This window comes from Crocodylus porosus, unplaced genomic scaffold, assembly GCF_001723895.1.
Source record: "Crocodylus porosus isolate Cpor-Errol unplaced genomic scaffold, CroPor_comp1, whole genome shotgun sequence".
In the NCBI taxonomy this organism is placed as follows: domain Eukaryota; kingdom Metazoa; phylum Chordata; order Crocodylia; family Crocodylidae; genus Crocodylus; species Crocodylus porosus.
The window spans coordinates 21572998-21584799 of record NW_017728931.1 but is presented as its reverse complement, the minus strand read 5'-3'; the positions used below and the strand labels follow the sequence as shown (position 1 = coordinate 21584799).

At 44.3% G+C, this 11802-nt stretch overlaps 1 protein-coding gene across 8 annotated transcripts in view; it reads right to left on the bottom strand.

The window, feature by feature from the left end:
- SCUBE1 (signal peptide, CUB domain and EGF like domain containing 1) overlaps window positions 1-11501 on the bottom strand; it is a 340412-nt gene extending 328911 nt beyond the window's left edge. For 6 of the 8 annotated variants that reach the window (XM_019544341.1, XM_019544347.1, XM_019544342.1 and 3 more), the window contains exons 1-2: window positions 11321-11501; window positions 8290-8412 (exon numbers count right to left, since the gene is read on the bottom strand). In XM_019544341.1, coding sequence (XP_019399886.1) covers window positions 8290-8412; window positions 11321-11417 — 220 coding nt within the window. In that variant the 5' untranslated portion in view covers window positions 11418-11501. The remainder of the gene's footprint in view (window positions 1-8289; window positions 8413-11320) is intronic. The other 2 variants (XM_019544343.1, XM_019544345.1) reach the window with 1 other exon arrangement.
- Between the last annotated feature and the right edge of the window lie 301 nt (window positions 11502-11802).

Sequence of the window (11802 nt, the reverse complement as noted above, 5' to 3'; positions counted from 1 at the left end):
GGTGCTCTTTCCTGCCAAGGCAGGGCGTCGGACTAGATGATCTACCTAGGTCCCTTCCGACTCTAGCTACTATGATACTATGATCTCCCGAGGTCCCTTCCAGCCCTAATGTCTATGAAATCTATGAAATTTAACTGCTTCTAGGAAAAGATGTACATGAAATTATCAGAGCTACTAGGAGTAGCAGAATAAAGGAAATATTTATGGCACTTGCATCTGATGGACAGCTGATTACTCAGGACTACATTCTCATAGCCTTACTAAGAGTGAGTAAAATTTCATTCAGCAAGTAGCTTTTATTGAAATCAATGGAGCTGCTCTTAGAATAAGAGACTACTCAATAAGAATAAGAATAGAAGTCTGACCTTGAGATAAAATGCACCACAAAGTTGGTAGATAGTAGAATAGTTCTTTTGTGCATAAAGGACTGGCTGCTAAAACCTTTCTGGCAAAACAATCCACAGGTGGCTGTGATGTAGCACTGACTTCAGACACATGTCATTACTGCTTTCTTGTATTGTTTTAAAGGATTGAGGCATAACAACAAGGCTGGGCAGTGATAATAATCACTGAGGCAACATTTGGAAGGTCCCAGAGGATGAGCTTTCCTTGAAAGTCTGAACCTTACTTAGTGTAACAAGTTTGCTCATTCTAGAAAGAGGAGTTATTCAGGCAGATCTTGTTCAGTGAAATGAATGTTGTTCAGCAGATTGAAGTCAGTGAAAATAGCCTCAAGACCGCTAGGTCACACAAAGAATCACCAGGCAAAAAAGGAACCCCCAGGGATTCAGAAACTAGAGGATAATCAGCACTGCTCCTAACTCAGGTGGCTTTATTGATAAAGATGGGTGAAGCACAAAGATCCACAGTAATGAGACAACCTTGGGCATCATGGTTCTATTCAATGGGATTTCAAAAGTCACTGTAGTAAGTCATTTTTCCATGGCAAAAAAACAAAACAAAACAAGAAACATGCTACACTGAAATTATCGCTATTCTTGTTGTTATTACCATAGCTGTTGCTATTATTAGAGATCGTAGTTTTGTCTGTTTAAAAATCCCAAATTCTCTGATAAAAAATCCTCTATTCTCTGATTTTAAAACCCCAACTCAGCATTTTTCTGCAATTAAAATGAAACACCACTATACATAGGTATCAGGTGAGCACAATGTTTTATTGATATATTTACAATTTTAAAGCAATTTGGAAGCTTAAAATCATTATAATAAAATAAATTCTAAATATCTATTTTGGCATTTGATTTTGTTTTTTTATCATGGAAAAATCACAGCTCCCCCTGCCCTCTTTGTTCACCAAGGAGTGTGGCTGTCCCTCCGCTGCTTTGTGGCTCTAAGCAGTCCTGATATGCTGGTGCCCTGGCCTTGCCCATGCCATTACCCCTCACTCTCAAGCCACAGCCTTCCCAGACCTGCTGGTGTCCCTCATTCCCAACCCACAATCTTTCATACCCCTCAACCATACTAGAGCCCCGCGTTCCTGACCCACAGCATCCCATCCCTGTTAGTGCCCCTCAATCCCAAGTCACAGCTCCCCATCCCCAGCCACCCAGTGTGTGGGGAACAGAGTGGGTGTATGGGGAAGAGGAGTATGGGAACAGGCAGTGCATGGGGGGGCAGACCAACTCCAGGCACAAGCCACCTCTGCAATCCAGAAAGCAGGACCCAGCATGGGAGGGAGCACCACACCACCATGATGAGGTGTGGCAGTGGTGGCACAGAATTGTGTCCTCTGCTGCTGCTGGGCAGGCAGGGAGCAACTCATCTTGGTTGTTGTGGTGGCATGGTGCTCCCTCCCCTATGAAATCCTGCCCACTGGGCCATGGAGGCAGCTCCTCCAGAAATGATCTAGGCTGCCTGCAGACCTGTGCATCACACACCACTGTGGGCATAGAAATCTCAGGCTTTTGCCACCCCTGCTGCATGACTCATAAGGGACAGTCCTTGTGAGCAGTCTCTCAGGGAAATCCTTCATCACAAAATTACCTAACGTACATCATAGAAAATAGGGTCCTATAGGCAATGTGAAACTGAGAAGGACTGGCCCAACCACAGTACTTCACTAGACAGTGGGCATGTCTACATATGTATATTCATGCAATGCAATAAACTTTGGCGCTTATCATGCTGGAGTTTATTGCTCCTGGGTGCTGCGTTTATCCAGCTCAACATGCTGCAGAGGGACTAGCGGGGAAATGAGAGTGCTCCAGCTTAGGGATACCCAGCAGGCAGCCCCTGAACAGAAACACCCTCATACCCCTGCCAGCCAGGGAACATTTATACATGCAGGATATCTACAAGACTATCCACAGCAGGACTGTCTTGTATTTACAAGTACTAACCCACTGTAAAGTTTATTAGTTTCCTGCAGTCTAATAGGGCTGCACCTGTAGACTCGGAGATATTTACTGCACAGATAATAAAGCAACTTTACAGTAAACATCTTGTGTAGACGTGCCCCGGAAAACCACGGGGCTGGGGGGGAGGGATAACTAAACATCAGGGAAGAGCAATAAGGGGCAATACTAGCTAAAGAACAAACAGCTATCAACTGGCTGTGAATAAACGTAGATTGACAATTTCTAGCCATCATAGGAGCAATCATCAGGGAGGTAAAGGCCCAAACTGATTCATAGCATCAACTGGCTCCATGCTGGAAAAAGATGAGGGCAGAGGATTGGACTGTATTAACAAGGAGGTCATTTTCAGTACTATTTCTTATGAATTGACCAGTTCCCTGCCATGACTGTTCAACTACAAGTTTCACTGGAATAATGGGCTATCACATCAAGTCACTTGTAGCTGGATATGGAAATAGCTTTTAGAAGATACTGTTGGAAAGCTGATTACAACTACCAGACAGAACATCCCAGGGATTACCACAGCCTACAAAGATGTAATAAATTCTGTGCCAGTGAGGAATCGGAGATTGTAGATGGACAGAAGAAACAGATCCAAATGCCTTTTTGGCTAGGGACAGAAGTTACATATAAACTGGTTTAAGTGATCAAAAACTGGTTTAAACCTGTAACAGAACATAAGTTCACTGTACATAAACCAGTTTCAAAATGGCTGAAACTGATTTGCGATAAACCTGGTTGAATCAGATTGAACTGATGGAGTCCAAACCAGTTTATGAAACTTCTGTCACCCCTTCCTGGCTTAAGTTAAATTAGAGTCCCTCACCATCCCAACAAGCTCTGCAGCCCTGGGCTGAGCTATCTGCTCCAGCAGAGTAGGGCTGTCCCTGCCCCTCTTCTCCCTAGCTAGAGTGCAGGGGGAGGTGGGGAGCAGCAGGGACAGGGGCGTGGCCAGACACCAGCTCCCCTAAGGGGAAGCAGACAGGGAAAAGGTTTATTCCCCACTCCCTTCCCTGTCCCACTAGCATAGACCTGCCAGGCATTGCTCACTGCTCCAGTGGTGGAGTCGGGGACCTGGCAGCAGGCCTGAAATGAACTTGCCAGGGAGGGGTATTATTCTTCCTCCCTGTCCCATGGACCTGAGCTAGGGCCCACCTCGTGCTCCCCCCTCACTGTTGCAGCAGCAGAGGTGGAAACACAGGTAGACACCAACTAGCATGGCCCCAAGACAGAGGGGGCAGGGAGAGAGTTTATTCCCCCCTTCTAACCCCTGGAGACTGCAGCCAGGGTCTGCCCACCACTGCTGATCACTCCTTGTACAGGGTGAGTGGCAGAATAAGCCCCATCCCTGCCCCCTCCACCAGACGCCAGAGGGAAGAAGGAAATAACCCTATCCTTGCCCCCTCCCCTAAGGGGGCCATGATGGCTGGCCTCTGGCAGTGCCCCTGTACCTGCTGCTGGAGCAGCGAAGGGGGAGCAATTGTGATGGGGGTAGCACCTCCTCTCATGGTTTCCCTGAGCATGAGCCTCTTCCTGGTGGGAGGCTTTGCTGTGGGGTGGTCAGAGCTGCTGCAAACTGTGGGGCAAGTGGTGGCAGCCATGCACCCCCCCAGCACAGCTTCCTTACAGCTGAGGGTGCACTGTAGCATACCCGCAGTGGCTCCTGGTTTGAGCCACTGCAGGCATGTGCCTGCTTTTCCTCAGTGCAGAGGGAATGTTTCTCCCTTGCAAATTGGTTCAATCTAGCCAGGTTAGACTAACCTGCAAAGATTGAATCAATTTAGGCTCAGGCTTTTTGAATGTCTATGCCTAGACTTTATGACTACTTGAGTGAACAGCACTTTCAGTTTCAAATGCAGATGATAGCTAGAGGACCCTTGTGATCAATGCTGTTGCTGCATTGCATATTGCCTGCCAGTGTCAAATGGATGCTAGAAATGGAACTTTATAGTTACTCTATACATTTAAGAACAAAACACTGTCACGCAAAGAATATATTTATAAAAGGAGGAGAGTAACTACATAAGAACAAGGCCACATTTTCAATACTAGTAGTGGTTAAGGTATAGTAAGACATTTGCATCCTAAAAGCTTGTTTGAAACAACATGAAAGTGGATACTTGTTTAAAGGGAAAGTTAAAATGGGGTGGAGAGGTGCAGGCTGAACTAGGAAAAGAGAAGCAGCTCATTCAAGCTTCTCTCTGGCAGAGCACCAGTGCTCTATAGGATGCCTGAGAATGGGCTCAGGGCAGAAAATGTTGACATGGAGAAAAAAAAAAGAGGGTCTGAGACACAGGGTCTTAGGAGACTACAAAGACTTTTCCGCAGAGTCCGATACAAACAATTGGGCTCCACTTTGCTACTGCATATTAGCTTTAAAAGCCAACCTTTTTTTTTTTTAAATGTGTTCAGTCACTTGGAAACAAACAAGACTGAACAATACTTCCAGATTGAAAATTTTCATTTATATATCCTTACACATGTGAGTATGTACCTTTATAACCATTTTTACATTTAAAAAAATATATAAATCAAATTTCAAGTGCCAGACAATCTCTCCGATCAACAGTATTGACATATAGCATGCTGCCTGCCAGCAGGAGATATCATTCTTTGTCACCTTTCCCCAAAATATAATTTTCATTAATTTAACACCCCCCTGCCCCAGAAATCTAAGGCATAGCCTGGTACACTGAAAATTATTTGCTGTATATTTTTAATTTTAGTGAACTGTTTAAAGGCTAAATATTATAAAAACTTGTTTTATTTCAGTTTGTTGCAGCATGTAAGTTGCAGTTCTGATTACAGTGAACTAATGTTTATTTTCTAAGAGCTGGTTTGATGGAGAAAGTAAGAGGGTTGAACCACACTGTCTGTTCTTTAAAAATTAAGCAACACATGATAGTTCTTACCGTCATTTGGACATTTACATAGGACATTAACTGACACAATGCCATGCTGTTTTCATAGGTATCAACTTTCAGTTGATCAAAAAAACATTTGGAAAAAGTCAGTGATAGAATAAGAATAATGCATTACTCCCATTCTGGCTTTGACACTGTAGGTATTATTTGGCATGTTTCATTTGGAAGAGAATTCTCTTTGTTATCACTGGCATAACTGACTGCCTCATAACATAGCTTTCAAGAGGTTAACTACTAACTGTATTTGTCTTGTAATAAAGTATTAAATGGCAAACAATACTGCTGCTCTATTTATCTCTGTGGTTTTTGTAAGCTTGACCTCAAGATACAAAATTAATCAACTCTTGCTGAATGGCAGACTGGGAGGTAGATTTTAGCTCTGCCACTGAGCTGTTATATGGCCTTTTAGCTTAATATCCCTGTACCCAAGTTTATCCATCTATAAAAACAACATAATGATGGTCATCTACCTCATTGCAATATCATTAAATGAATGGCTGTAAAGTACTTTAAGATCATTAAGAAGTGCTATAGGAGTACTATAAAATTAGCATCTAGACATGAAGTTGGTAAATTCAGCACAATTCAAGGTAGGAAACATCTACATTATTTCAGATTCTTTCCTTTCCTCATATAAGTTTACTATTATGAACTTAAGACATAAAAAAACCTGATGTTACCCTCTTAGAACTGTCAGTACAATGCGAGTAGAAAGATTATACATAATATACAGCACATAATCCCTGGTATTCCATTTTAGAGAACCTATGTTCATTTCCATAAATTAACCAGCAATTTAGGATCCATGCAGAACCTGTCTGAATTTACCCTGTTTTACTTATCAAACTTGTCCGATGCTACATACCAAACATGAGTTCAAAGTTAGCTACAAAAATTCCATTTTGTACATAATTCTGCAAGGAAGCCTGTACTTTACTACTCACAGAGCACTCTTTTTTTACTGAGCCAAGCTAAGCCAGGCAAAGAGAAATATATGTATTAAATAAGCATGGATACCAGCCAGGGCTACCATTAAACAGGGATCAACATCTAAAATATGAGTAGTTAAGGCTTTGGGAAACTTTTGATGTGGAAAGCCAGTACAACAGGAAGGATCAGTGCCGAGAACATTACACCTTCCATAGCCATGGCTGCAAGTACATCTTCTCAACATATAGGACATGTTCCTTGGAAGGGATAAAATGAGGAACAGAAGTAGTGCCGGATGAATATTTTATCTCTTTCTTTGCAAGAAAGAAAATCTGGCTTCCAGCAAATCGCTGTTCAGAGACACTAGAACACCAAGAGGTGGACAGTAAGAATTTCTCTCTGTCAATATAAGCTCAAGACAGAAAAATATGACACTTGACCAAACACTTCGGAAGCCTGTGGAGAATAAATATGTGGTTTCAAATTTTTGTGGACTTCAAAGTCATTTCTAGGTGTTTAATGTTTTTAATGGATTTACCGTACACATTTTGAAAACGCTTCAGACTGTAAAAGGGGTATGAGAGGAACTCAGATTTGGAGGGGAATTTACATAACCACAAGCAGGGGGAAAAATTCCTCGTCCTTTATTTACAAGGCATGATGCACTGATTACAATACCCATTTTTGCAATCAGAATCTAAACTTTTTGCTGAAGTTAATAAAAACTGAAGTGCCTTTCAAAATGTACTAGACATTTTACAGCAGAATGGATAGGCTTGAAGACATTTGAAAGTAAAGCCAATGTTTAACATCAGCATAAGTACAATCATCTCAGCGGTATATCAGAGGTCGTCCAAAATAAGGAGACAGTTTTAAAAAGACCAATTTAATTTTATTCGTTGTCTATAGGTCAAGGAGTGGGGTGTTCCACAGACCCAGAGGCAAAGATCTACACATCACTTTAAAAGTTCCCCTCCTTACACATGCACACAGATCCAAATGTCTTTTGCTCAGGCATGGTTTTTCTCCTATGTAAGTAAATAGTAGAGCTCCCATAGATCCCAGGGAGCCCAGAAACTCAAGATATTTATATTCTTGACCATATCAGGATGGCAAATCAATCATAGGGGCAGAACTGGGTAAGTCCTAGCTGAACTCTTTAATCACAAGAGTCCTAGCTGAAATCTTTAATCACAATTCAGAGAGGGAGAGAGAATCCTTAACACTCCCGCAAGAACAAGGAACTTTGGAAAAAAAAAAAAAAAAAGGTGGTAAATTCAATGCATGATGCACAATTACTGTGGAAAACTCATTGCCATAAGGTACCAATGATTTCAGAAGCCCAAGGTGATTAAATAAAAGGGCTGAACATCTATACATAGAACAGGACTAGTCAGAGTTATGATAGCTTTGGAAGTTAGAGAAGCCTTCATCTGTACCTCCAGGTAGTAGGAAACTTTGGCTGAAGGGGTGGAACAGGCTGTCCCTTCACTGCCTACAGTTCTTTGTACCTTCCTTTCCTCATTTTGCACTGGCTTTTGGTGGCAATGAGATAGGGAAGGACATGGGCCACTGGTTCCATGCAGCCTGGGAGTTCTTCTGTTAAGACTTGCCCTAATGTGTGGGGAATGTTAAAGCATTGGCAATTGCAATGGGAACTGAGGAGGATCTTTTCCTGGATCTCTTTTCCCCAAGTAACCTTCTCTGCAGTTCAAGGTCACTGCCTCTTACCCAGCAAAACTGCAAGGCCCCTCCAGCCTCACCCAGCCCTCTCTCCACCAAGGTTATGATCAAGTAACTCAGTGCCTTCAGAGAGAGAGAGAGAGAGTGTGAGTGAGTCCTCTCCCACCCCTCCCAATTTCAGTTTTAAAGCAAACTGCAGGACACTGTTTCTGATGCAAAACAATTAGCAAAAGCAGCAGGGGATGCTTGCCAATAAACACCAAGACTTGAGGTTAAGCAGCTCTAACTCTGCATTCATCGTTTCAGGAATCCAGCTATTTACAGAAGCTTTGAGAGAGCACACACACCCAGGGAAGGCAGGAGGTTCTCCTTACCTTCACATTGTTTCCCCTCGCCTTTGTAACCCGGTTTACAGATACATTTATATGCTTTTGGTGTGTTCTGACAAATGGCATCAATGTGGCAGTCATCTGTCCCCTCTGCACATTCGTCCACATCTGGAATGACAGAATGAATCCAAGAGGAGAGCTGTAGGAAGGCATTTCAACAGAGATCCTAGTCCAGAGAGTTCTGGCTACTAACATCCTGGCTGCAGAAGCAGTTTGGTCCCCTCTTTAAAGTGGAGCAAACAGTTGGGTGCGTTGCATGATATGAAAACAGATTGCAAATTTGTCATTCTCTCCCCAATTTGCAAACCCCTTTGCAGAGAGTAAACCCCTTCAGCAGCGTGTGCATCTGAATCGTATCGTTCACACAGGCAAGTTTTATATCTACCACCTAGGTCATAGGTATACCCTCGGGGTGGGGGGCCGTACAAACTAGCGTTACCCAAATCTATTAAGCTAATCAAAACCCATGTCAATGAGCCCGGAAAGGCAAAGCAAAGCTCCTGTGCACATTGCTAGAAAACCCATCACTATCCTGGCAGGGCAGAGGGGGAAAAACATATTTGAAGAATCAAGCCACATGAAGCCTTTTTACTGAGGGGCATAAAATGAATGGAAGAGCATGTGACAGGGGTATGGGTTGTAGCCATGTTGGTCTAAGGACATAGGAAGACAAGAATATTTGAGTAAATCCGGTATCTTTTATTAGACCAACTCAAATGTCAGATTTACCTAAAGAACTTTGTCTGGAACAGCATGTGACACTGGAAAAGTTAGAAAGGACACACAATAACACTGTACCCCTCCTCCAAACTCAGGAGAGCCTTTCAGGGGTGTTGGTTAAAGCCTATTGGTCACATAGGTAGATGTGATCTCTTTTATTAGACCGTTTAAATAGTTGGAAATATTGTTCTTTGCACGCTTTTGGCACAGACACCCTTCTTCAGGCAGAGGGAGAGTCTCTGAGGGCATTCTTCATCCAGAGGTTTCAGTGCATAACTGAAGGCCTCAAGCAGCCAAGGTTAGCTTTCTTGCAGGAGGAACCCTCCCTCTCTAAAAGAGTTTAATGAGGAGTTCTGGTTTTCTCCTCAAATATTTAGAAGAGGGAAGGGGAGGGAGGCAAGCTGAGAGAACTTTAATGAAGGGCACAGAGAGAAGCTGAAGCCTTTTCTCTGGGTGCACGTGGGAAACTTGCACAAGCCAAGGCAATCTGCACCCCTTCCTCAGGGCTCCCTCCTCCTGGATGGGGAAGAGGTAATGAAGCAGCTAAGGGGGAGGGAAAATGACTGACCCTTTGGGGGGGAAAATGTCTACATCTATAGGAGACAATCCCTTCAGAGCTAGTGGAAGAGAGGTTTTGTTTTGTTTTTTTTAACATAGTGGAAGAGAATGGCCCAGGGCTATTGATTGCTGCCTTCATGTCAATAAGAAAAGTCCGTCTTGCTGGGAATGTACTTTAAATGGCTTTCTGCACAATTGAATGCAATAGGCACATCTGGGGCTCCTTAGCTACACACAAGCAGAGAGGGAGCCCTTCTGATTAGGAGGGATATTTTATCATCAATTAACGGAGCCTGGATCCAACCAGGCTGGGCTTGCTGTTTATAAGGGGGGGGGAGCCCAGTGACATCCATGTGCAGTTTGTTTCATGCTAATTACATGAACAGATCCTCCCAAAAGGTGCAGTAAAGTGAAAAGAGTTTGATTGTTAGCCTGAAATCCTAATGCTAATTGTTTCAGAAATGCTCACTCAGCCATCTTCAGGGATTAAACGAGGATCCTTCAAAGTCACCGTGGGGAGGGGAGGAATAATCAGATATTGTGGCAATGCAGAAGACTTTGCAAAGAGTGGGTGCTCCCCTTCAAGGATCTTCCCAAGAATTTTTTTTTTCTTTAAAGGGATGGGGTGGGGAGAGAGAGATGCCCCCTCCCAAGCTCTGCCTCCCCTAGAGAAAGGTGGAGCTGCTGAGATTCCTTCTCCACCCCCACCCCAGTTTATTTTAGCTGCTGGGCCAGTGCAGATCTAGCTGTGATTTACGTGAATTCACTTAGGAGAGCTGAGGGTGTTGCTCAGATCAGACACAATGTCAATCAAGCACAAAAAGAAAGAAAAGGGAAAAAAGGGGAAAAAAGAGTTGTTGTTTTTTTAAATGCCTCAGTTCATACTTTTGACTGGCACCCATCTCCCATCAAGATCAGCAAAAGTGACAGCTGGGCTCTTTTATAAGGCCGTCAGAAATTCAAACTGTATTGAGCCAAGGAGGACATCTCACAGCAAGCAGAGGATGCCTGGGAGTCAGGCGTGAATGCCAATGAATCAAGTGAAAGGGGCAAAACCAAATATGAGCCTTTCCCCTGCTACAAAATCTCCCACTGCCCAGGTTCCCAGCGCTTATGCTTCCTCCCTTTTATATAACGTAAAAATTTTGCCCACAGGGAGAAACAGGCACCCCCCCACCCTCCCCATCTTACCTGCCACGGTTGTTTTTGTTTAAATCAATCTGCAAGGGCTTTCTGCATCCTGAAAAGCTGACCCAATAAGACCCTACTGTCACAACACATTTCCATGAAAAGTTGTTATCTATCTATCTAAATGCTTGCAGCAGAACCCAGGCTCAGCAGTCTGCTGGCTAGGAAAAGTGCAAAGCAAGTGGAGGACAACATCAGCTGGATCAAGGGAGAACTTTAAATAAAGGACGGATACCCAGGCTCAAAAAAAAAAAAAAAAAAATCTAGCTTTCTACACAGAGCCATTCAGGGCAGGAATTTTAGGGGCACTTATGAAAAAGTAACATTCCCCCCGCCCCCCCTTTGCAGGAAAAAAAAAACCAAACAAACACATTCAATTCCTTCGAAAAATTGCTGCAAAAGCATTTGACCCCCCGCCCCGGAAAACTCCCTTGGCAGCCCCATATTAGCACCCCTCCCCCTGCAAGAAAGAAAGGGTGAGCAAGGAGCACCCCAGCCCCAGAGGCAATTGCATCCCAGCCCAAACAAGGAGGTGGGCTAGCTTTCTTACCTGGGACTCCGCTGCCCCCCGAAAGCCTGCCCGTGGAGAAGAGGACGACCAGCAAACAAAAGTCCCATCGCGGCAAGCAAACAGTCCCCATGATCATGATAGGATGCAATGCAGTTGGTGCGGGGCTTTGATAAGAGACGCGCCCGGGACTGGCAGAGGGGAGCTGGAGACACTGACGCGCTGACAGCATCCCGCTGATTCGCAGAGGGACCCGCGGGGTGGGCGGGACAGACAGGGACTAGTGCCAATCCCGCATCAGGCGCGGGAGTGGGGGGAGGGGTTCCTGGGGGCGGGCATTGAACTCTTCCCTTCTCCCTCAGAGAGCGACCCGGCCTCTCCTGCCCCTGCCCCCAGCCTCTCACTCCGGGGATGAGCGCTCCCAGGTGAGCAGCATCGAGTCCCTGCTCTTCTACCTTTTTTTCCCGTGCCTGAAAAAGCGTGTTTGTGCCCCAAAGCTTGCAAAGAATAACTCTCCCCAGCTA